Raw genomic sequence first — 26,241 nt, 5'->3', positions numbered from 1 at the left:
GCATCAGTGTGCACCAGCGCTGGATGGAGCTACTCTAGGTATACTTCCGCGTCCAGTGCGTGCTGTGTGTAGGTTGAATGGATGAAACGGAGGAAGCGGAGAGGTATAGGCACGCTGTGATACGGCTCTATATATTCGCCGGCAGGACTATCTTCCTTTTAAAGGCAACCTCCTCTTCGCTTTGGTTTCCACTTAGTGATGTCGCGTATTTGTGTGGCGCACCTGTGAAGAGCGAGACAGGCAGAAGCCGGCTTTTTTTTAATTATTTGATTCCTTTTCTTTCTTCTGTTATTTTCTCCCTTATGTTTCATGCATCTGCTGAAAAGGAAATCATTTCTGTGTTTTGATTTAATAAATATTTAATTTCCTCATTTTATCTTGTTTGTGTTGGCTTTTATGTTTCCAAGTTTTAACTAAAGAGAGAGCGGAATTCATCATTTTACACGCTATTGGCCAGGTGTTTGATTCAGAGATTGTTTGCCCTAAGGACGTCCTTAACTTTCATTTATAGAAACGGTAAGATATTTTTTTACACATTTGCTCATTCACCTGAAATATTCATTGTAAAGGACGGATGATGCATTCACTGTACAGTCTCAGGATGTGTTATTATTGCATGTGAGTGCGACAGGAAAGTCACCGTGCTGCATGTATGTCTCCACTGACGCCTGGGTTTTCGACTATGTATTGCGGTGCCTTGGTATATCATGCACTTACCCGATATGATAAGAGGGTTCCGCAAATGTTCACATTTCAAAACCTGCCGAGGTCTCAGACATGGACGGACGCTTTTATTGCTCCAGTGTGTAGAGACACGGGGCCTTGGCACAGAGCTGAAACGTGGGATCCGCATAGTAGTCGTTTATTTCTTTTTTTATTTCAAGTAAAATACATTTCATACATTGAGGACTTTTGACGCTGTTTAACGTGTAGTTTTTAACATTAGCAGTTGAAATGACAGCTGTATTTAGCAAATTACTCATATTTATGTGTGCTTTTTTATAAAAACTTGCAATTTATTTAGGATTTAAACATGTAAACAAATGTAAAAGACAGTTAAACATAGAGGTTGCCTTTCCCCCCATCTGATTCGAACTGAAAATCCAACTATAAAGGGGAAAAATACCATATAGGTTAAGTGCAGCCACTAAGTAGGTAGTTACAGAATGATAGCTCTCATGTGCATATTTGTGTCTTATTTCTGAATTTACATGCACGTCTAAAATGCAAATTAAGTGCAAGTTACACTTAAAAAAAGGAAGAAAAAATTGTTTTGGCCAACCCTCCCCTTTCTTTTTAATATCTTTATAAATGCTAAATACACACTAATGTAGCCCAGGTGTTCAAGTTGAATTTGCAATGCCTACACATGTATAGTCATATAGTCATAGTAGATCAGATTAACTGTATGTTTTACTGGTTTTCATCTCTGATACCACTGTGACCTGTGAAGCCTCCAGATGAAGCTTTAGGGGCCCCGGTTTAAGTTATTTCAACGTCTCATTATTTGTAGTCTTTGGTCAGGGAGCACGAAACGGTAGTACACCTGCAGCAAATCAGTGACTTTATGTTTAATTTCCGGGGTACCTACGTTGTCGTCGCTGATTGGATGAGGGTCTGATTAGTTTACTTATGGCAGCCGCGTTCCCGCCACCGCCCCTTATTCCACCGCGCGTAGACTACGACCAAAAGTTTGATGTCTATAGACTCAACCTCAATAAATATCCGCAGCGACGATTCGACACTTCAGGTAAGACCTTGCATAGTGCCGGTGGCAGAGATATTAACTGTTGCAATTAACTGTGCCGAAAATGTAGACGGAAAAACGCCATGTGATGAGTTACGGTAGCTAGCAAGGCCAAATGGCAGCGCACACTCGCTCTGTTGTCGGACCTGGTGCTTTCATGTCCTCGGTCGACATGTTGAAATTTTACCAGTCGACATTTCACGACTGTGCCAAATATGATGTTAAAACAACATTTGAGCCAGCGCACAATCGCGTCATGGGTGCACTCGTTAGCTACACCAATTAGCAGCACAAAGTGTGTTTGATATGGTGCAGGTGGACTGCGGGCTTTTCAGCTGTCGTGAATGAAATGGCTTGCTGGCGTAGCCTAACGATATAGGCATATTAAAAATGTTAAACGTGGTTTAAAAACGCCATACATTCACAGGGAATTTACTTTGTAATGTAGTTTTGTTCAAGCGCAGTTTGTGTCGCATTTGGTCGTATTGCACAGGTCACTGCCAGCAGCAGCAGGTGCCATTCATTTGCTAATTAAACTAGACCAAACCACGCATTTCTGTGTTAATGTATGTATAATGTATTTAAGACTAAGTGTAACTAATAATTTGACACTCTTAGTTTAAAAGTTACTAAGTAGACATTTTGGTCTTTTAAGGAAATACCGTATTCCTATATCAAGGGTAGAATATTACTAGATTTTATGTGAAATTCATTCGCCTACCGATTTATCTTCGGAGATTATTCCACCTTTATTTATTTATTTATTTATATATACACACATATACAATTTCAGTGTTTGTGATTAATTGCCCTTACCTTGCGTGAATTACCTTTACATTGAATTATTATGTCCACTATTTTTTATTGCAAAAGCACTAGAAAATGTCGGCTGTGTATGTATCCCTACTTCTTTTCCACATTGTGTCCAAGTCATTTTAAATGTCTTATATAAAGCTTTATTTCCTGTGTAATGAGGGAAGTTAGTCTAAGTCTAATGTCAACGATCATAGTAGTCATCTTGTAAATTGTAATTTTCAATTATGTATTGCAGGTCTTTGTAACTGCAGGTAATATAACCATTTATTGGGTATAAACAAAGGCATTTGTATTTTAGATTTTTTTTTTTTTTTAGCTTTCTAGTGAGTGTATGGGCAAGGTGAATGTGTAAAAACCACTGACATGTGACTGATAGTTGACTCCTATTGTGTATAAAGTTCACTTGGTAAATTGTGATAAGATTTAGCCAGCAGCTAAAAGACTCAGCGATTAGTGTAAGGGAGATTGCCAAAAAGCAGGACATCTTTGGTCCTGTGGGTATCGGGGGAGGGCAGCCCAGCAAAAGGGAATGAGGTTGTTTTAGAGGATTTGAGGAGTGGAGGTTTCTGATATTGCTTATTTTTTAAATGCTGTCTGTTAGTATGTGGAATGTGGCTGTTTTATGAAACTATTGGACAAAATGTTTAAGGCTTATGAAATATTAACAGTAGAAATAATGTAGTTTGGTGGTGGTGCCATGAATATAGATACTACTTCCTATTCCAAAAGAGCATTTTTTTTTAAATAAATAAAACCACACCAATGTGTTTTTTATTAATCTTACTCTTCAGGTTCAGAATTCAAGAGATCTTGGTTCAAATAAGTGTCATTTCAAATTTTAGCTTTAGATACCCACATGTTCCTGTTTCTATTAATAAATAGAAGGCTCCTTTTAGGCATTTTTCTTCTGTGTTCTTCCAACATCCACAACTGCCGTAGCCTCTGTGCTCCTGAGAGGGACAAGAGATAAGAGCGATTGTCTGTATGTATTATTGAGCCTCCACGTTTGCCTTTCTAAATAAAGGCTGCTGACAGAGTGACTAAAATGCAGTCAGTGAGCGAACTTCCAAAGGCCACATTGCTGTATACAGTAATATGTGCTGCTGTCAGAACTGGGTTAGTGTGCAGTGGGTGGCTGTAGCTGGAATAACAGACACAATTTTGTCCCTTTTGTCATCCTAAATGCCCATTGCCTTTTCTTCTCTTTGTGGGGCCCCCGTTCACCTCCCCCATTTTCAGTTGATCCTGTCTGTGCTTGTGGATTGTACATACACAAGACTGTTTTCACTTGGTCTTTAATTTATGTTGGCCACAGGGTGGCCCTCCCTCTGCATGCGTCAGTCATCACAGAAGGCAGCATTGCAGTGTCCCTGAACCCTGTCACTGCATCACTCGAGGCCCTAATGGATCACCACTTTTCATACATGGGTGTGGTGTGATGGATGTTATATGTTAATGTAATTCTTTTAATTAGTAAACATTTATTTGTGAATTTCAGTATCGTTACATTTGACTGAACATGTGTTGCAGTCTCCTGAGCAATACAAACCGCTCAACAGAATTTTTTTGAAGGTGAACTGTGGAGTACATAGAACGTTGTTGGATTACTTCCTTTTCCCAAAGTACTGTGTTTGAGAAGATGCTTTAAATTGTGTCACGTTTTAGCATTTAATTAAAAAGTGCATGTTTGTGAAATACTAAATCCTTTTCATGTCCAACTTCACATGAACTTTTTTGCACCACATGACATTTTTTTTTGTTTATGTATAGGTGATTAGACTTTTTCCAGCATTGAATGCTGTAGCCTTTGGCTCTTGTGTCAGTGAGTTGAATAGACACATCTGTTTTTATAGCTTGGATTATAGCAATTTCAAACTCTTGTGGGCTTTTAGCTTTCAAGGACAGGCCGTATATGTCGGTGTGTGCGCACTGGAGGTTTTTCCCTGCAGTTTGTCACACCTTGGTCAGGTTTGGTTCTCTGAGAAATTGGTAGCAGAGCTTCTTACCTCCTCACTTTAAAGTGGTGTCACAAAAATAAGTGATGTAACATCAGGTTCAAGTTAAAGGATTTTCATAGTGAGTCCAATTTGTAAATTGCTTTTCCCCTTGGATTTGTGTGCATTTTTTTATTCTACTGCATTTCCTCTGTGGTCCTTACAGGGCTTGCATTATAGCTATAGTTTTGATCCCGTTCATGTTTTTGGGGAAGAAATAGTCCATACAGTATTGTTTTATATAATACTTGAAATGAATTTATACTAGGGGGCTCAGCAACCAGTGTAAAAAATACTGGTCTATGCAGTATTACTTGAAATGTTTGTGAGCTGATTTGTTTTATTTGAGAATGGGGGACAAAAGTGTAATCATGTGTAAGCTGAAATGTTTGTATTCCTTTTGTTGGTAATTTTAATAATATTTTACTGAAAGATGCACAAATGTCAGTTGGACTCTGTCTTTTTTGGATTGCAAGCAGGATACACCCACTACTTTTGTGAGCATTTTTTTTTCTTAAGTTGTCTGGGAAGAAGGTGAAGATAGAAAAGAGCAGAAACGAGCAAAAGTGGAGCCAAGTGCAAAGAAAGTTATAGTTTTGGAAGTTAATGAAGATTAAAGTAAAACTGTAATGAAGTAAAACTGACGATTTACAAGAGTTGGGGGTACTCCATGTCAGTTGTATAGAAATGGTTTTGATATCCCAAAAGCAACAAAGAAACAAATGATAACAAACCTTTTCCAAACATTGAAAAGTACAATACTAGTTCCAACACAAAGTATGACTGTCATTCTGGCTCGACTCCTTACACAAGCCTACAAGTGGGGCTGAGCAATAATTCAATGATACTATATACTGTGATGTAGTTTTATTAAAATTTGTGTACATCTATATTTGTGCATTGTGTGAACACACTTTGAGAGCCTCAGATTGGTGAAGTGTTTGTTTTCATGATCATGTTTCTGTCCACAAATAAGTTTAAAACCAAAATTAATCTTACCTTGAATTTTCACTCGGGAGCAAAGCTCAGTCCTTTGCCGATATTTATCAATACTAGTCTTTAATCATAATCTTTTTGACCGCATCACTCAGCCCCACCTGCAAGTTTGGTCCAAAGCAAGATTCTCTGCTGTTAGCCACACTAGCGCTGCTTACAGGAGCTAAGACACTGGCATGCTGATGTTTTGTTTCTTATGTTGGTAAAGTGTGTATAAGCATAGGATTTAGTTGTTGTTCATTGATAATACCTGGGGAGAGTGGACAAACTTTGTCATAGTCATTCTGGCGGGTGTTCTGGGAAATTGAGTTGTGGATTGTTTTTGAATATAGATTTAAATTGAGGGGTCTTTAAGCCCATACACCTCATTCTCTACATAAATTGAACTCATGAAACCTCTGGTCACTTCAAACAGATGAATCGATTTATCAATAGTTGTAGATTAATTTAGTAATCGATTTATTGTTTCAGCTATACCCTATATGTTAAATTGGTTATTTGTATACCAATTTAGGTCTATGAAACAGAAAATGATGAAAAATGTTAGCTTTGTCCATACAACAGTTATAAAGTAATTTTTTTGTGTGGAGACACTGGGAATGTTTTTGCCTAAAAACATATATTTGCTTTTGGTTGACAATGTATTGATAATTCACGCATTTGACCTGCGAACATGATACGCAATTGTCAGACTAATTGATTCCATATCAGTGGATTGACAGCTGTACTTCAGTCAAGAGTTTGCTCAGCTGTGAAATCATGCTTCCAAACTCCCACTCAGTCATATTCCCATGTAATTAATTAACACAATTGGTAAGCTACAAAAATAGAGCCAGTATGACAGCTTTAGAGAGTGAAGGACATGGCTATGGCTTAGTATTCGAGTGGAACACTTGCATTTAAGAAATGACTGTTCCATTAGTTATGCATGTCCATTTCCCACTACTGTTTGCATATTGTAACTCATAACTCTGCATGTCTGTAGAGACTAATGTTGAATTGGGAATCACTATATTCTCTTCATAGTAACGCTGCATTCAGATGGTTTTTTTTCCCCCTTGTGAGAAGGCTGTGAAATCGTACCAATAAGTAAACACTACACTTAAATGAGTCCTAAAAGGCGCCCTGCTCAGTGGGGTAAAATTGTGTAGGTGGATGGTTAGCAATGATTGGGAAAAAAAAAGGACTTTCTGATGAAAACGGAGGCAGGGCCTCTCGGTGAACAAGATGCTCTGCAATGCCTGCACTGTGTAAGAAAGGCTTGACTGAATTTTTTGGGGAGAGGTGTTTTGCCAAGCTTTCTCTTCCAAGTGTTTGTCTAATGATATAATTTCTTGTGGCACTATCTCAAACAGGAAAATAGCCAATGTTTGTGCTTTACACTTGGAATAACAGGTGAAACATGAAAGAGATTGAAGTGAAGTCATTTTCTTCAACAATATGTTCTGTGTTGGCCTTTTTTTTTCTTTTACTGTACATGTGAATGAGGCTGCTTGTGGAGAAGCAGCCTCTGCTCTATCCAGATTGTTCCAGATGTTTGTCTTAATATTACATTTACCTGCGTCTTCTGTCACATTAACAACACAGGTAGAAAGTTGAAATGTGAAAGCAGTACTGACACTGAGTAAAAAGTCACAAAGCCTGTGAATTTCAAAACCCCATCCGTGTGCAGTATATTTGGTGTCAAAGATAATTGATAGTTTACTCCAATAAAGATCAATTCACTCATACTATGGTTATGAATATAATTTTCTTTTAGTGACAAATTAGAAATTAAATTTAGACCAATATGAACTCATTGTTTTCCTTCCTTTGATATGCAGCCATAAATAATGTTTTTTCTGTTTATAGTAAAAAGACAATCTGTTGACCTATGCCCTACTTGGCTATCATTTGCGGTCATGTTTAGATATTACCATTTGAAGTCGTAACATAGCTTTCCAAAACTAAAGCAGCATTTCAAGAGATTAAATTAAACAAGTGTCTTTGAAAGATAATCTTTTGTTTATACATTTGCACAATTTTACAATTCTAGTTTGAGATATATGATGTCATATATTTAGTATGAGGCCTTGTTTTATCCTCCTTGCACTTGTTCTCTGCTCTCCTTTCTTTGGTGAGGGTGTTTCTCCACACACATACAGTGAAGCAGGTGAAGTTGTTAACCAGTGTTGATTATTAGTGTACACATTAATGTGAGTGTTGTCATAAGCAAAATGTCAATTAAGTCTTAAGTCAACCCACATTATGACAAACATCCCAATTTTATACAAAGCATTATGGAGAGGATAAAATTAAAGCTATTTGCAGTCTAAATTGTTATTTTATTCCTGTAAACCTAGTTTCCACCGTCAGTTGTAACTACAGACTGTGAATCACAGTAGCACGGGGAGGACGGCAGGAGGGACTGAGTCATGTCTGTGTTCATTAAAATTCACTAAAAATGATTTATTTTTTTCCTTTAACATTTTAAATTGTTGTGACTTTACTGGTCAGTATTGTTCATCCAGTTTTGTTTCCGTCATCCTTCTCTGGTTTAGAACAACAAAGATATTTTTTCAGTCCCAATTCTCCTCCTTAGTAGTCTAATAAATGTAAAAATATGTGTTGCGTGTATTTGAATGTGGCATTAGACTAGATGGCCTTAAGCTTGTCACTACATATCCCAGTGGGATACCCTGTTTGTGGCTTGAACATTTGAACAAAACTGCAGTAATCCCATTCATTCTTAAAGTGACATTAAATGCTCTACTGAGGTTATTTTTTTTCCCCAAATGAAAATTGTATGTGGCAATGGGTCATGTGGTTTGTAGCTATTGGCTATAGTTTGCATTTTTTGCTTGGATTTTGTATCTTGTGTAGATTGTGTAGGACATCAAATGACATGCATTTGTAGTTTAAACACTGAAAACAATTTAGAAGTAAAACAAATTAACTTATTTAATTAATGCCCCTTATTTTTAATTGTAAAGGTCAAAAGCACATATGTCCACTTTTGGTAGTCAAGTTGTTATATCACTCCCCCAAACATGGAACAAGTCAGTCAGTAATCACAATTTGTCAGTAAGGCAAAATGTGACATGAACTGTATAGTGTATTTTCATATACACATTGTCTGTGCGTTAGGGTGTTTTACACATGACATCTATACTGCTGCAGAGAACACTTGGTTGAGCATATTTTGTGTGACCCAGGAGGTTGCATATTTTAGCTGAGAATGCAATGTTGTGAGGATGTTCTTGCAGACTTCAGTACTGGGACACAGCATCTCAAACACAGCTGACTCATCCGAAGTGCACTTTCTGTCTTCAGTGCTCCTGTCACAACGGTGGAGTCTGTATAAAATAGAGGGTTAAATAAAAGTGATCAATCCATTTCTTTCATGTTCAAAAAAGCCCATAACATGTTACTAGCTTGATAATGGTGTCATGTTGAGCTCTAGTCTACATCTGATCACTGAAACCAGAGAAAATGTGCTGCCTTAATAGGATTTTCTGGCATTTATCTATTTGTTTTTGCAGTAATCAATTTTTCATATTTCAAAGGTTTTAATGTGTGTTGTATGGCTTAACAAATATTCTGCCACAATGTATACAATACATTATCGTTTATAAGGCATTGCTTATACAATTATTCAACTATCTTCTTCCTTCATTATTTCTGACACTGGCATAAACATGTTTATTCAGTCAACTAAAATGGTGTTATCTGTATACTGAGATGTATGCTGATATTTTTAGAATAGAAATGTTTCTAAACATCGCACAAGTAACACTGTTAAGTACATTGTCATTTTTAGTCAAGCTATCACAGTGTACTGTAATCACACACACACTCACAGTACACCTCCAGTTTTTCACACTTGGATAAGCTAGGTTATAATTATTGCCTCTGCCAGGGAGGTTATGTTTTTACAAATGTCTGTCTTTTGGTTGGTTTGTTAGCTGTAATGTTGCGAAGAAAGTCGCCCAAACCCAACAAACTTTGCTGTGGATCTGATTAAAAGGGCAAATGTTGGAATTTCTGTCCAAAAACTGAATGATTTGAGATTAGATTAGAGACATTTGGCCTTTATGATCTAGTTTTCTAATTGAATAAGAGGTGGATGTCCAAAATTCTGATATGAATGTGATACCAAGCTTTTTCTGCAGATTTGTACGGGCTAGTAAAAAAATATTGAAAGGATCTAAAAAGAAAAGGGAAACTTTTAGGGTAATGCTTTTTAACTGATGCCTTATCCACTTCCATAGTGAAACACTGTACCAGTGGCTGTGGTTGGAGATGCTCTCCACTAAGAAATATTGATCAGATTTATTGGGTTATACTTGTCCATCTGACAACTGCAGGTTTTTCCTGTGCTTGTGTTGAGAAAATCTATTTGCATTTAAGTCATGCAAAGATGCCATTTGAACACTAATGCAAATTTGTAATATAACTGGTAAGCAGCTGAAATAGAGAAATACTCCTTTTTAGCCACAGTTTTAGGTATAAGGTGTGCAGTAGTCATAGTTAAGCTTAACATTAATGACCAGGGTTTCTAGGGTTGGTAAATGACCCAAAATAAAATGTATGACTTCAATTGTTAGACATGCATGAGACATTACCTTTTTATTTGCGTCAGTCGTTTCATTTTGATTGAGTGTGGTGAGGTTTTTTCATACCAGCTGCTTTTGCCATATTGTTATAAATGAATTGTGGTTAAACTGTTAAAAGTGTGGGATTGTTAAGACTGTCGGGGAAACTTGAAAATTCTTTGCATGTGTTGTGTGCTATAGATTGGTTTAACAAATGCAGGATATGTCAGCGAAACCTGAGCACATCAGCTGTGTTGCTGAGCAGTGAGCAATTGATTTGCGCTTTCCAGTTTCAGTGAGAATCTTTGTGCAGCACACCGTCTATCTTAGTGATTGCTATAACTCATGCTTGTTGTCCCTGATTTGTGGCCAGGTATATCTCTTGACTGAACTGTACAATTCTTTGGTCTGCTCTTTATTGAAGATGATTTGTGATTAAGTAAAACAGCCTTTTGCGTCTCCCTGATTCAACCCAATCTGCATGGACGGCCGTTTCAAAAAATATAGCCTCCTCTTTCCCAACAATAACATGCGATCCCTGCTGACTGTTGCTTTTGATATTGTTGATCTAACATGAAGTACTTTTTGTGTCCACATTTTCAGACGGCAACTCCAAACTAACATGGCAGTCAGACTGTGCGATGTGGCTTCTCTGCTTAGAAGTGGTTCGTGGGCGCCTGAGCCTTGGACTGGGGTCTGTGGCACTTCCCTTTTTGAAATCCTATGGCCAGAAAGCCTGCTTTTTGTCTCATGTCATCTCTGTCGTATTTTCACATTCCATCCTAATTGATCACATGATAAATTTAGAATTCTTACGCTTTGGATTTTGTGTGTGAAAAGCTTCCAAGTCATAAGTGTTTGATTCTATTGGTATGGTCTAAACCTGTGTGCTACTGATATATTTATCATTTAAAGTTAAAATGTAATGGCATCTGTGTACAAATTTAAACAAAGTGTGATTGTCCCCAAGTCTAATATGCATGCTTGTGTGATGGAAATGACTTGCTTTCTGCACAACTGTTAACAAAGGATGACTCTTCATACATTAATTTGCTGCTCACTGCTGTCCAGTAGGGATGCACCAAAAGTAAAATTGTCACGGGGAGTTCATAATCTGCGCTGTATGCAGCAATGTTTTGCTTTTGCGCAGAGACTTTCCAGCATTTAATAGGTGCTGTCCCGTGTTAGGTATTTAGGCCAGAAAACCAAAAATGCCTTTTTTGGCCATTTTCGGCCAATGTGTTTCGGTGGCCGAACTGTCTAGTGTTAGTGAACTGGTGGCTTTTTAGGTTTGGTTACGCTGTAGGATTTGCATATCTAGATTATAGTGGGGAATGAAATCTTTTTAACTTTGGTTGCTTTATTCAACATCTATGTCATAGGGCCGGGCGATAATACGATAACGGTACATATCGTGATGGACACTTCCGTAATATCAGTTAAAAAAACGTTCAATAGGATGTTGGATAAAGTCGCTCAACTTTGTTGAAAAAACAACAAAAAACAAAAAAGTACTAGAAAAATAGACAAAGCAGGTTAGTTTGCATGAATAAACTCAGTCCCTTCCTCGTAACCAAGTAGTAACCATGCTTACAACCTGTAGTGAGTGAACCTGAGTGCTGAAAGCGAGGAGATGAGGAAAAAAGGACACCTTGTCAGCATGGCAGTTTTTTGATTACTTTAAGTCAGACCAATGCCGTCCGCAAATTATGCAAGACGACCATACCCTCCAACAAACTTATTCTATCATCTTAGTCGCTCGCACCATTACACACTTTGTATGGCACGGCCATCTGCCGTTACATGTGGAGATACGCACACCACCCTGTTGAGGTACTCCGCAACAGTGCTGTGTGATAAAAAATTTAAAGTTACAAAGACATAACTGAGGCAACAGCACATCACATAGCCAAGCACATGATCAGTGATTAGTGATATCAATCAATACGAGCTAGTTATATTGCAATAAGTATGATGACCAATAATATTAGTTTTACTGGGGTGCACTAACATGCTTGAGGCATTATTTTGAGATGAAGTGCGATGTTTCTTGTAATTTAAGTGCCGTCACAATCCTGTGTAATTATTTGACAAAAAATTACTACGAAATATTTCAGTAAAATTGTTCAATGAGTGAAGAGTGTCCTCTTTTAACTGGTATTTTGTGGTTTACTATGATTTGCATGTATTTTTGTTTGTTTTTGACATGAAGGTTTTTTTTTTCTGTTTCTTTAGCAGGTAATTGCTGCCATGGAAACACAGCTGTCCAATGGGCAATCTTGCAACAACACGAGCAACGGCCCTTCCACAATCTCAAACAACTGCTCCTCACCTGTAGAGTCAGGGAGCATAGAGGACAGTAAAACTAACTTGATAGTCAACTATCTGCCTCAGAACATGACCCAGGAGGAGCTGAAGAGCTTGTTTGGGAGCATCGGAGAAATTGAGTCCTGTAAACTAGTTCGAGACAAAATAACAGGTAACACATTTGATTATTTCTCATTCCTGGTTTGTGCTTGGGTCCAACAGATGCTATGTGCAAAATTAAACTTTATTTTTTAGTAAAACTAATTAAATGTAAGCTGAAAGGAATTAATGCAAAACATTTTCTTATTAATGTCAACAATAAGTCCAAATATTGTATCAGTGGGGCTCAACTAGCATTACTGTATAGTACAACTTTTTTGGTTTATGCATGCATAGCATGTGGTTTCCTCCTTGTATATATGACATCTGGCATCATAAATAATGGAACTTTATGCCCCTAATAAATGCATGGGCCAGCATCTTATTATGGAGAATATCAGGCACATAGTAGCCATTATAAAAATCTACCAAGCAGCAACAGAATGACTCATTTAAATACTATGCACTGTATGCTGTTTTAATATGTTGGATGATACTAGTTCCACACACAAAATGGCATATAAACACCAGGCTGAGGTGATGCAAAGTGGAATTTTATTTGTTCATTCACTACAGAAATGTGAAGGAACTTGAATTGCACCATTGCATTTGTTTATATCTGAGCAGGTAGATGATCTGCAGATGATTTTAGGTTGTTTTGATGGGAGGAATGCATTTGCAGTTGGCAGAGAGACCCACTGAGAGGACCTGTGACATGATTATGGCTGAGGCTGCTGGATTTTTACTGCTGGCTGTTTTGGTCAAGGTTGTGTAGACTGTCCATCTGCTTCTCATAACTCAGTCCAATGGTCTTGTGGCTTTTTGGATTTGTTTTCAGCCATAGTTGACTGAACATGTCTTTCCACTGAAATGAGGAGGGCACAGAGCTTTTAAGAGGTATGAGGTGAAAAAGGTGATCATTATGGATTATTTTTATTCTGAGTGCCAGAGGTAGTCACCTTAATGAACACAGAAGTGCAGTTAACCGTACTCATTATAAATATTAAATATGAATAATCAATATTTCAAACATTATAAAGCACTGTAAAAATACTCTAAATCAGAATCTAATCAGAATCCAATAGAAAAAAAATCAAGTTTGATTATACAAAATAAATAAATCAATAAGCAAATTCTGTCCTAATAGACATGGCTGGTATTTAAAAAATAATTAGTCAGGAAAAGGAAACGCGTATATCCAATCGGTCTGGTTCATGTTGTAGATGAGAAAGGCATTTTGGATCCCTAAAATAAGATTTATTGTGGGTTAGCCATGCATGCGTTTGTTGAGGCCAAACTGAAAAACATTTTCATTTAGCCTAATTCAGTTTGTTTTTCTTTCATTTTTAGTTAACACACCAATTATCCTGCTGCTTTCTGCTCCATGTGGTCACACATTAAGATGCACTCTTAAAGTTCAATCTGATCTAAAAGTGTATTCAAGTCTAACTATTAGGTTCTTTTTTTTTAATGAGTGACCTCTGAATGTTTATCTCTGAAATTACTTTTCAAAACTATCATTTTTTTGAAGCTACAAAAATCATTGATTGCGTTGCCATTTTTTTGTCTGAGATAAGAAAATAATTTGTAATTTTTTGTAATAATATAATCAAAATGGGAGCCTCTATTGGATTAGGAATGACAGTTGCACCAGCATGTTTAAGTGAAACAGTGTGTTGTTAATGGAGTCTGTAGTCTGTTTATGGCACAATTTCAAAGGCTCTTAACACCAGTTGTGATGTGATACAGAGTAATGGGTTATTATGTTCATTTAAAGATAGTCAGCTATAAACATTGAGTTCTTGCATTTCCAGCTGGTAATAGATGTCTTTTCAAATAAGATCCCTAATAGGCAATTTTCTTAATTGTATGAACGGTCCTTGTGTTCGACTAAAATGTAACAGCCAAAATAACTGATCAGAACCAATTGATTCACATATAGTGCACTAGTCATTACTTAATGTGAAAGAAATGTATTCAGCCTGTTTTTACAATTATACTTTCAATTTTGTGATCATGTTTTCATATTTTAGGGTTTAAAATTGTTTTTTTTATCCTAAAACAAAGTCAAAAAAGGTGGGTATGTTTGAGCAGTCCACATTGCAGAATGGATTGAAACCTCACCAGCATGCCATCATAAAATAAGCTGTAAAGATTTTTTTTTCAATCCAGTTTAACTAATAAAAGCCTGAAATGGGACTGGAAAAATGGACTTCAAACTCAGTTGGAGGAAAAAATAACCTTCATGTTATTCAAAGCCTTCTAATTTTCCAAGGATTTCACTTGAGCAATACATAAAACCCCGTCCCCTTAGACCTTCTTGCTTTTGTCTCTTTCTTAGCCCTGTGGCAATGGATTTAAGACAGCCTAAATATGTGTACCAATGCTACATCAAATGCTAAATAATCACCAGAGAAATGCATGCTTCCTCTTTGCTTTAAATGTTCTTGTGTGTTGTTGGTGAGTTTGGCTGTTGGCTTCTGCTGCAGCAGCTTAGTCTTTGTGTCATTTTCCTCCAAGTATGAGCAGCACTACTCTTTTCACTAGAGACTGGGTGCAGCAGTTGTCTGAAAGAGCATCACAGCATGCTGCCACTACTCCTTTAAAGACAGCTGAAAGTTGTTTGTTATAGGAACATGTTTAGAGCCCCCAGCTGTAACAGTGGGTGTAGCAGATATTAGATGTTCTATAGGAAGACATGACAATAAGGGTGCAGTGTGCCCACATAGTAGAACAGACAGTCTGCCCTCCAGGCTTAAGTAAAAGTGTCATTTCACAGCTTATTTCAAAGGCTTGGCATTTTTCTCTGGGCTATAACAGTCCCCGATATGTAAGGTGAAATTAAGTTTATGAACCTCTCTTAATCACAGTTGAACAGCTCAAAGAGCAGTGTGTATATGTGTGTGTGTGTGTGTGTGTGTATATATATATATATATATATATATATATATATATATAACATACATTAGCTTTTGCTATATATATATATATATATATATATGTGTGTGTGTATATATATATATATATATATATATATATATATATATATATATATATATATATATATAGCAAAAGCTAATGTAACAGCAATGTTGAACACATATTTTCATACACCATTCACCATATTTTCATAAACAATACACAAATGTTTAGTGTATGTAAAGCATCAACTAACCTGATATGAATGTGACTGTATGGACTTGTGGATTTCCAATCACAAACACGTATTTGTCTGGTTGATTTCTATGCTGAAATGTGATGGTTTTAACAAAAGCAAATGCTCCCTTCGTCTTGTCTTATACAGAAGGCTGTTGATGAAATTCAAGTTGCTTAATGTATTAATATTCTCAAGCTGCTTGAGTTGGTGAACTTGACCGGCAGTAGAATTGCATAGAGACCCAGCAGTGTGGGTGGTGGAAATTGAATTGCCTCTGTGCACATAAAGAGTGGGTGTCAATCTATTGTACATTTTAGAGATAAACTGTAGAGAGGGAGGAACACATTGCACCTCGGCTACTGCGCTGTCTCAGATGAGTTGCTGTGAAAGAAGAGAAAAACCCTGTCATTTTTAATATAACAGTTGGTTTGAGACTTTACTAAAGGTTGTAAAGCAGATTAGTTGTCTGTTGGAAATGAGTTGGTGACCTGTTTAAAAAAAAAATTGAGACTTGATGTTTTCTAGTATTGCAGGAATTTGTTTTATTTATTTTTTATTAAAACTGGATTGCCACCATTCATCAGTACACAGCAGTCTCGTTTTAGTCCATATGTGTAATCAGATATGTTTTCTGTTCCTGTAATTGCAGGTCAGAGCCTAGGCTATGGATTTGTAAATTATGTGGACCCGAAGGATGCAGAAAAAGCCATCAATACTTTAAATGGCTTGAGACTTCAGACCAAAACCATCAAGGTAAGATATTGGAATATATATTTATATAAGAGATATGTCTTCTCCAAACAAGCTTATCAAATGCGAATTAACAGAAATATGTTAAACAATACAGAAATGGCATTTATATTTAGTTGGAGTTGAGGCATAATGAGGCTGGAGAACTGTAGGGTGGAAAGGGAGCCTATTGTTAATCTGGGCACAAGCAGCTTCGCCTGGGCCTCAAGTAGAGCAGAACTGTTTCTATGGTTGCATGTGCTGTAGCACTGCTGTATGCCTTTTACAGGAAGGTGGCTGCCATTAGCATTCATCAGGCAATGTAGCACACGGTGTGCTCATGGAGAAACTAATTTGCTTCAAATAGTGCAATGGAATTTGTGGATGGTAGAGGCAGATTAGATATATTACTTCACAAAGGTCTTTGTCACCAAAAGCCTTTTCACACTGGACACAGGGTAATGGTGAAAATGTACAAGTACAAAAGCACATTTTGAGATGGAATATTCTTGAATAGCACCAAACTTGTTCTCCACGATTTCTGTATTTTGCATTTAAATATGAATGGAGGGAGATATATTACTTATGATCCATCAATACAATGCCATTTTGAGGAATTAGACATTGACCACAACTTTTTATTTGCCTCTCTTTCTTAGTTACCTGTCAAAGTATAACATTGGGACTTGTGTAAATCACACATCCAAATTTATCAAGCTGCTCTATCAGAAGTGCAAATAAACCTCGGTGAGGAATACACTTTGCAAATATAAATACTAAATGAAGTCTGAAGGTGTGATTGGGAGAAAGGTGGGGTTGAAAAGTCAGGAGAGAATTGACTAGTAATTTGTAGTCCTTCCCTTCAGGAGGTGGTGAGTTTTAAGATGGGGTCGATCTGATATCGATTTGAGAGCACAAGAATTCTTTAATTAAAGTGATTGACTTTTTTTCATGCAATCTGTTGCATGAGATTGCAAAGAGGGACTTTGGATAACACTGTTTAATGCCTTTAACACTGTAATTAAATAGCTGTGGCAATATGTAGGTTAATTGGGTGGATTCACAAAGATTTGCAGCGACGAGACTTTTTTTCCCACTCCCTCTCTAATTTTCACTTAGGCCTCCACAAAACCACCCTCAGTCCATTTTTACACGTTCAATTTGGGCTGTCTCACTTCCTGCGTGTTGTATAAATGTCTGAGAGTGTAGTGCACTCAAAATACAATTTATGACTGCTCAGGGATGTAATGACTTATTGATCCACAGAACCTTGATGAATATCTGGTCTGTTTATTATTACGTTGCTGTATATAAGCGCTAAGTTGCATGTGTATGTAGTCTGGTTCTGTGATCCCTCCAAATGTCTGGTGTAGTAAGACGGGCTAGACAGCACCACTGCTGTCTGTAGTATTTTGAAGAAATGTTAAATGCATATATATGTTGTTTTTTTAATGAGCAATCTAGACAGACCTGATGGTACATCCATCTCTGTCATGAGTCCAAATTTGGACAGAAAAAGTAATAACACACTGATAGTAACTGTCCAGTAAACTGATGAGTAATTCTCGCTTCACTGGGGAAACACAGGGAGACAGACCATGCAGTGAACAAATTATTATAGTGCGCTACCTTTTTATAAAACAATCAAAATGCTAAGTGGCTAGACATGCTGTGGGACAAATTTAACTTTACAGTAAATCTGCAACAGCACATGAAACAAACTTTTTGTTTTGCTTTCGCTTTGTGCCCCATATTTATTAGAGGGGTTACAATCTCAATTGTAAATTGAATATTGATCAAAAGATTTCACTATCTTTACCTTCGGAAGCGAAGGTGGGATCAAGGATTTTGTTATGCCCCCAGTGTGATGTCATGCAAGCGTACCAGAAGAGGGAAAAAAGTGTTGTGGTTGTAGCCATTGTAGCAAGACTACACGTTACCTCCCCCCACTAACCCGAATCTGGTGCCAACTAATGGTAACAATGGCAGCTGCTGATTTGGGTGACACATTCACCAAACTCAAACCCCCTCCTGCTTCTCTAAAATCACTGGTGTGGAAATATTTTGTTTCCCGTGAGTTTTGTCAACAAATCGAACGGTCTATGTTGTGCAGCTATAGCATAGCACCGGACATCTCCGCATGCTGATATCATAAGGACGTCACTGTGAAAACAACTCCGTTAACACAGGCAACTCTTCTGTTCTCACGTGGAGCGAAACGTCCTTAAAATTCAACTTGCGCTAAAGCGATAACTAGCACTTTAGGCTTGTTTGTAGCCTCAGACATGCAACCTTATTTGGTGGTGGAAAACCCTGGATTTAAGTTTTTACTGGTTATTGCTCATATTGTTAATGCATTTGACCATAAGGCCTTAGTGTGGTATATCGCATATGAATGATAGACATATAACTCATGACACCATGTACACTATGTTCCAAATTATTATGCAAATTACGTTGTTCTGGTTTAAAAATAGTCTAAATAGCCAATGCAAATGACAGTCAGCATAATTTAAGTCATCAACCAAAAACTTGAAATGCACCGTTCCAAATTATTACGCACAGAGCTTAAAAACAGTTAAGAACTGAAAATGGTCATTTGATGAATTAAGTCATATTTACTGAAAACAAAAGCTATTTCAATCAAAAACATCTTAACAGTTCAAGTTACATTTTAAAATAGGACTCCTTATTTGATAGCTTCACAATTCTTGCATCATTGAACTTGTGAACCTATAAAATGTTTTGAAACTCTGTTGTGCGTAATCATTTTTCTCTCCTCTTATGCCCATAGCAGCAAATGATGCAGTATTCCTTGAATTGGTCCATGCATGAAGATGATCAGAAAGCAACAAGAAGAAAATGGTCAGAGAGTCAAATTGTAGCCTTAAAATGGCGAAAATCAATCATCAAGGAAATTTGGACATTTGTGACATCCTTTATTCATGACAGCCATTATTCATTTTTTCAAGTTCTACATGACTGCTATCAGCTGTTAAACATTTGTCAGCATTTGCTCCAACTTACCATTTTAAGTTACAACCTATAAAATGTTTTGAAACTCTGTTGTGCGTAATCATTTGGAACAGTGAATTTCCAAGTTCCAAAAGATTGAGAGTCAAATTGTAGCCTTAAAATCGAAAATCAAATCAAGGATTTGGACATTCGTGACATCCTTTATTCATGACAGCCATTATTCATGCTACATGACAAGCTGTTAAACATTTGTCAGCATTTGCTCCCTCAAGATCAACCCAGTTAGAATTTATCCTTTTGAGCAGAGTGAGCAGATTTTTCCGAATTCAGTTTTTTTAATATTTTACCCGGAAAACGTATTTATACAACACAACATTGCACTATTTTATGATGTGCTGAATGCCTGAAATATGTAACTTCAGATAAAAAATATTCCGGGTTTGTCAAATGGTCAGCTCATCAGCAAGCACTGCTGATGCCTGTGTTGGTGTAAGAAAACTTCTAAAACGTGCAAATGACAAATTGTCACCTTTTACCAAACGGTATGTTTGTTTCAAATGGCTGCTTAGGCACTGTCGTGACGGGAAGCTGCGCTGGTGTCACATGCATAAACATCCCGTGTCTCGGTAACCCATTCCAACTTCTCAGAAAAAGTGAAACTTCAGACAAATCATGACACATTCTACAAGATTTCGTGTGAGAGCGCAGAAATAGTAGGGCCCCATTTATGTCACAGACACTTGTCTTTCTAAATCGTTATACAGCTTTTTAGAAGAGCAAGTAAATTGTACTAACAAGAATGAATATAAATTGTCACTATTGGCAATGCATGAATATAATCTGCTGTATAATACTGTATACGGCCATCCTCATGCCTGTACTCCAACTTAACAAATGGAATTTCTGCACTGATTAACAGAATCCAACAACGAAGTGAATAATTGATGTAAACTTCTATTTTTTAGAAAGCAACTTTTTTTTTTAACAGTGATCATATGAATTGTCTCTGACTGTAGGTTTCCTACGCTCGTCCGAGTTCGGCCTCCATCAGAGATGCTAATTTGTACGTCAGTGGCTTGCCAAAGACCATGACTCAGAAAGAACTGGAGCAGCTCTTCTCTCAGTATGGACGCATCATTACCTCACGCATTCTGGTGGACCAGGTGACTGGTGAGTACGACATGACAGCTATTGCAGTTCTAAGTTTCCACCTCTCAACCATCATGTAGAAACCAGAGCTTTTTGTGAAACAATCTTTCACTGGGAGCTTTCCTGTTAGTTCTTTCTGCTGAAACAAGTGTTTGCCTTTATTTCTCAAACATGAAACCAGTAATTTGAATAGGATTCATTTCAGTTTTACATTATTCATGAAGGAATTTGTGATTAAAAAGGGTAACAAAAACAAAACAAATGAAAAGAATATTTTTAATGGCTCATAATACCTGTTTTGTGTAAATTGATGGTTTAGTGACTAATATTAGATTGTAAGTTACCATTCTTAAATATAAATTTGCAGGTTTTAATATAATCCTATTAGGTTAGCTGTTGGTTTTACAGTGATGAATAAATGATTTTTCTTTTCACCTCTTCATGGTGTGTTGGGAAATCTGTGCACTTCTCCCTGTTTCTCACAAATGCCCATTCCATGGAAGCTTTGTACTGGTGTTCAATTAAAAAAGAAATCACTTGCTCATTTCTCACATTGTATATTCTGTACTATCTTTTCTTGTCCTCCAATTTTTTGGTTGTGTGAAAAAGTTTTTTTAAAAATGTGAATGTCACTGTAAGTGTATAAAGTGTTTGCTGTACAGCATACAACATGATTAGAGATAAAACTAATCCTGACAACATTGGCTCCACTCAGGTGTTTCCAGAGGAGTTGGCTTCATCCGTTTTGACCGGCGAGTTGAGGCTGAGGAGGCCATCAAGGGTCTGAACTGTCAGAAGCCACCTGGAGCCACTGAACCCATTACAGTCAAGTTTGCCAATAACCCAAGCCAGAAGACCAGCCAGGCTCTGCTGTCCCAGCTCTATCAGTCACCCAATCGAAGGTACCCAGGACCCCTCGCACAGCAGGCACAACGCTTCAGGTAAAAGGGGCACATCAAAAACATTAGAGCCAACCCTATTTAATAAATACTGCTAGGGATGTCAAGTAGACCCTCCTGGAGTTTTTAAAAGATGCTTCTAAATTGTCACACAGCAATATTGTGAAAATAATCTGTTTTGGAGATTCATCAATACTCAGAATTATTCATCCACATATCCATGTTTCCAACTTTGCTGTGTTCCTCCTGTTGCAGATGTAGGCATATGAGACACATACATGCAAATGAGATGAGCAATATTCATTATTCAGTGGATGGTCTGTGACAGTCCAGTTACCTGGTTTACATGTGGAAACTAATAATAATCTGTTAATGAATCTGCTCTTCAGTGATTGACCTGAAATAACTACTTATGAAGTTAAAAAGAAAGTTTGTCAAAACTGTTTGCAGCTTATCTTTCTCTTTACTGATCAATTACATTTAATAAGAACAAAATCTTGAGTGGAAAAACGTATTGCTCATCTCTGTCATGTAATTGCAAACCATTTACCTCCATAAAAACGTGATTTATGTTAATATATAATTTATTTACATCTGTTGTATTTTTGTGTTATTTGTTAGGTTGGACAATCTGCTGAACATGGCATATGGAGTTAAAAGGTAAATTGAACTCTAGGTTTTATAGATCCTAATTTATCGATGGTTTAGTGACTAATATTAGATTGTAAGTTACCATTCTTAAATATAAATTTGCAGGTTTTAATATAATTCTATTAGGTTAGCTGTTGGTTTTACAGTGATGAAAAAATGATTTATTATTATTCTTCTCTTCATGGTGTGTTCATCTGTGCACTTCTCCCCATGGAAGCTTTGTACTGGTGTTCAATTTAAAAAAGAAATCGTTGTATACATTGTACAACATTGTATATTCTTTACTATCTTTTCTTGTCCTCCAATCTTTTGGTTGTGTGAAAAAGTTTTTTTTTTTTCATCACTTATACCTTGGACCTTATGGATTAATGTTGATATATTGTACCTGGAATGGTATCTCACTGGTAGACTATTACATTTATTAATTCTGGTGCATGTTGTGAAAAGCAGTCAGGTATATTAGCGTTCTTGACGATGATGTTTTTTCACTGTATGTCTCTCACACATTTTTACAGTTGTAAAGTAAAACGTGCAATAATTTGCGTCAAACATCCCTATCAGCACAGCGGTAATTATTTATTCCTTTCTCGTTAAAATGAGGTTAGTGACAGATAGTGATGCAATGAAGTGCTTTAATCTCAACACATTGTCACAACATGTCTTGCTACGTAACAAAAGACAGAATTTTACCATCTTTTTCTTGCTATTGCATACTCTTACCTTGATCTATTATGGACAGCCCTGTCCCATTTTAAACTTAGTTGCGTCAGACGTCTTACAGGATTCACCGAGGTTCCAGTTTGTCAAAGTTCAGTTTATAAGAATAGCTTCTGCAGGTATGATTGAAGTCCTGTCCCCTGAAAGCTCAAAGGCCGATGGCTAGCAACAATAGACGAGTGATTTGTTTCTGCTCTGCTCGTTGGCTCTCTGTGGGTCCTTGATGCTGGGAGCACACCTGTCATGGTCGATGTTCCCTCAGAGGCCAACTGGAGCAGCTAATCTTATGCGACACCTGCTGCAATAATTCATAGGCTTTCCATGCACTTTGGTAAATGTGGTTTTGCAGTTTGAAGAAACAAAACTCAAAGGCCAGGACATTTGTGTGCCATTCAGTCAAGTCCTGGCACAAACTCTGACTTGGAAACTAATGACTGTTTTCTTGTCTTTATGAACACACGATGAGCTCAAATATGTGCTTGTGTTATGTTATTAACAGCAGTGACTTGTTGATGTACAAAAGTGGTCACAAAAAACTACTACATTTTGGAACACGTGTGGAAACCTTCATTACTAATTTCTAGCTCTGTCATATTGAAGTGTTTGCATCTTGATTTAAGCTGCATGAAGACTCTGCTTAAAGTATTTTATTTTATGATATATGAAAATATGTCTGCAGTTGGAGGTTGTTGATGCTTCGAATGAAGTACAACCCTTTATAGACTTGCAGTTAGTTTTGTAGGCACTCATTTCTAGTTTTCTAAAATTGCCAGTTTTGTTAAAGTGTTGTGTTTTTTGTATTTCACAGCAGGTTCTCTCCCATGGCCATAGATGGGGTGACCAGCTTGGCTGGCATCAACATCCCAGGACACGCAGGCACTGGCTGGTGTATCTTTGTCTACAACCTGGCTCCAGATGCAGATGAAAGCATCCTCTGGCAGATGTTTGGCCCATTTGGTGCCGTCACAAACGTCAAAGTTATCCGTGACTTCAACACAAACAAGTGCAAAGGATTTGGTTTTGTCACCATGACTAACTATGATGAAGCAGCCGTGGCCATCGCCAGCTTGAATGGATATCGCCTCGGAGACAGAGTGCTGCAGGTCTCATTCAAAACCAACAAAACACACAAAGCCTAATACCCACTGCGATTGTTTCTAGAAAACTCCACAGAAAATGGAAAAAGAAAATGGAAGCGTGTCAACCGTAACTTTCTACATTAGTAACAACAGCTTTGTAAATCAGTGTTAAGAAAAACAATATTTAGCGTCCAACAATGTGATATTTGTTTTGTTCTTTTGTTTTATTACTACGCTTTGAATCTTCTCAATATACTTTAAAACAGGAAAAAATACAGCAGGTCTCTGCCTGTGATGTTGACTTCTCTTGCTGTCTTTATAGATGGACCTTCTAAAATGTTATGATAGGTTTTGTCATTTTGTTGCTCACCTGCTTTGAAACAGTTGGTCTTGTAAAGTTATGTGTAGTGATTTTCTTTGTATTTTTGTGTCCTGGTTCGCCTTAGGTGCGTTCTGCCTTCAGTGGTTAGCAAGTACTTATTTTGATCTATTTGCGGTTTTGTTGATTTTGCAAGTATTCCGTTCATTGTAATATGAGTTGATTATCGGTTGGCTGCATAATGTTGCTTATTGTAAACTTAACGGATAAAAGACAAAAAAAAAATTCTTAAAGCAGTACCTTGCCAAAGAGCTAAGAACCTCTTTGATGTGGGTTTAAAAAGCATCTATTTTTATAAAAAGAAAAATTTGGAGAAACTTTTTACTGGACCTGGAACAAAATATTTTGACTTGGATACTTTGAGAAATATCTTCATATGACACCTTGTGAGCTTTTGAACTTTACAAGAAAGTTTGCAGTGGTTGAAATTTCTGGAGAGATTTATGATGTAAAAGATACATTTTGAGATCTTTGTATTATCTTTAGATTATAGAATCAATGGCAGTGCTGGTTTCATCTGTAAAATCATCTGTGGGGTCCCCCGTCATCCTGGTCTCGCTTTCCGATTTGATTTGGAAACAGACAAAAGTACTAAGGTTTATTCGCAAAAAAGTGCATGCAAAATTATCAAGTGGAGCTGTCGTTAAAGGTAAATGGGGGATAATAATCAGTTCTTCCTAAAGGATTCTCTTCAAATGGAGCACATGGTGTTGAGTGATGTACCTACGATGTATCATTAGACTGATTTTGTCTTAATATTGACCAATAAGAGTTTTTACATACTTTGTATGACAGAATGAGGACAAGCCAATGAAGGCAGCAGACAGACTATTGTGGATAAAAGAAGGGATTACTCCTGAGCTTTGAGCTGTGTAAATAAGTCCTTTTTTATGTTGAATATTTGGCAGACTTCTTTTAGTTCAAGTTTGGACTTCATTGGAAAATGTGATATTAATAGAACTATTTCTTTTTTCCTTTTCTGTAGTATGTAAGGTATTTTTATTTTGGATATTTAAGATTTCGGTTTCCCTTAGGTTGACGTTTTTTTGTTCTCCCATGGACTAACATTTACAGTGCATCAAATTTGTTGGTTGTTTAGTCTGTAGATAGTCTTGCTTCGTAAAAAAAAAAAAAGTATTAAGAAACTATAAACATTTGTTTTTGGGTTTTTTTATATATAAACATTATAGATATATATTTATGTGGTAAAGAATGGATATAAACCACAGTTTTGAACAATTTGATTTTTCTTTTCTCTTTTTTTTTTCATACTCGTATATATAAACGTAATGCATATAACCTGTCTTTAAAATCGTAAAAAGGTGTATATTGCTTTATTCACTTTGGGGGAAGGTCAGTGAAGCAGTTCAATTAACAGCTAAATTGGTTGCAGGAGTTCATCTGACTCATCTTGAACAAACAAATGTGGGCCAGTGGAGCCTTGGATGCACTGAATACTGCACCTGCATCCTGCTTGTTATTTAAACCAATTACCAGTCATGCTTCCCCTCAAATGAGCAGTGTGCTATGCATTATCTAATTATCTTTGCAACTGCTTTTTCTTGTTTATCTATTCCTTCTTTGTGTTACTTGTAAAAGTTAAACTTTAAGTCTAGATGAGTTGTGATACTTGCTGCTGTGGGGTTGATGATGTTTTTCATGCCTGACCTGTCAGAATTTATCTTTTTCTTTTCATAAATACTACTTGTTGATGATTTGGTCTTGACAAATTGTGCTGATGGTCTGACATGAAAAACTGTTCACTCCCACCCCTGACCACTCTTATTTCAATTCTTAATATGAGAATGATAATTTATTTGAAGTTGTATAGTCTGACTTGGTTCTCAGCATTTTTGGAATAGAATATCTCTTTGAGTATTTAAAAGGATGTACATGTTCTTTACTTTGTGTTTGAATACTTTGGATTTTTCCCATGTTCAGTACATCAATAAATAAGTTGAAGGGCAATGCA

The 26,241-nt window shown here is 36.9% G+C and overlaps 1 protein-coding gene across 5 annotated transcripts; it reads left to right on the top strand.

The window, feature by feature from the left end:
- elavl2 (ELAV like neuron-specific RNA binding protein 2) lies at positions 1–26,241 on the top strand. Of its 5 annotated transcripts, none has more exons than XM_044022270.1 (8): positions 1–516; positions 10,731–10,821; positions 12,363–12,606; positions 16,340–16,443; positions 20,412–20,565; positions 21,260–21,446; positions 22,065–22,103; positions 23,620–26,241. In XM_044022270.1, exons 2-8 carry the CDS (start codon positions 10,750–10,752, stop codon positions 23,948–23,950), a joined length of 1,131 nt encoding a protein of 376 aa, XP_043878205.1. In that variant the 5' UTR covers positions 1–516; positions 10,731–10,749; the 3' UTR covers positions 23,951–26,241. The 5 variants fall into 5 exon arrangements, with proteins under 5 accessions (XP_043878205.1, XP_043878204.1, XP_043878202.1 ...); XM_044022269.1 differs by having other exon boundaries at positions 33–516; positions 12,366–12,606; positions 21,260–21,485; XM_044022267.1 differs by having other exon boundaries at positions 35–516; positions 21,260–21,485.

This window comes from Solea senegalensis, linkage group LG3 (genome assembly GCF_019176455.1).
Source record: "Solea senegalensis isolate Sse05_10M linkage group LG3, IFAPA_SoseM_1, whole genome shotgun sequence".
NCBI lineage: Eukaryota > Metazoa > Chordata > Actinopteri > Pleuronectiformes > Soleidae > Solea > Solea senegalensis.
This window is presented reverse-complemented; position numbering and strand designations above follow the sequence as displayed.

Bases quoted from the DNA above. Each gene is read 5' to 3' on its own strand.
- elavl2 (XM_044022267.1), top strand. From the start codon at position 10,750: ATGGCAGTCAGACTGTGCGATGTGGCTTCTCTGCTTAGAAGTGGTTCG. The intron at 20,566-21,259 runs GTGAGTACGACA...GGCTCCACTCAG, and splicing joins TCTGGTGGACCAGGTGACTG to GTGTTTCCAGAGGAGTTGGC. The intron at 22,104-23,619 runs GTAAATTGAACT...TGTATTTCACAG, and splicing joins ATGGCATATGGAGTTAAAAG to CAGGTTCTCTCCCATGGCCA.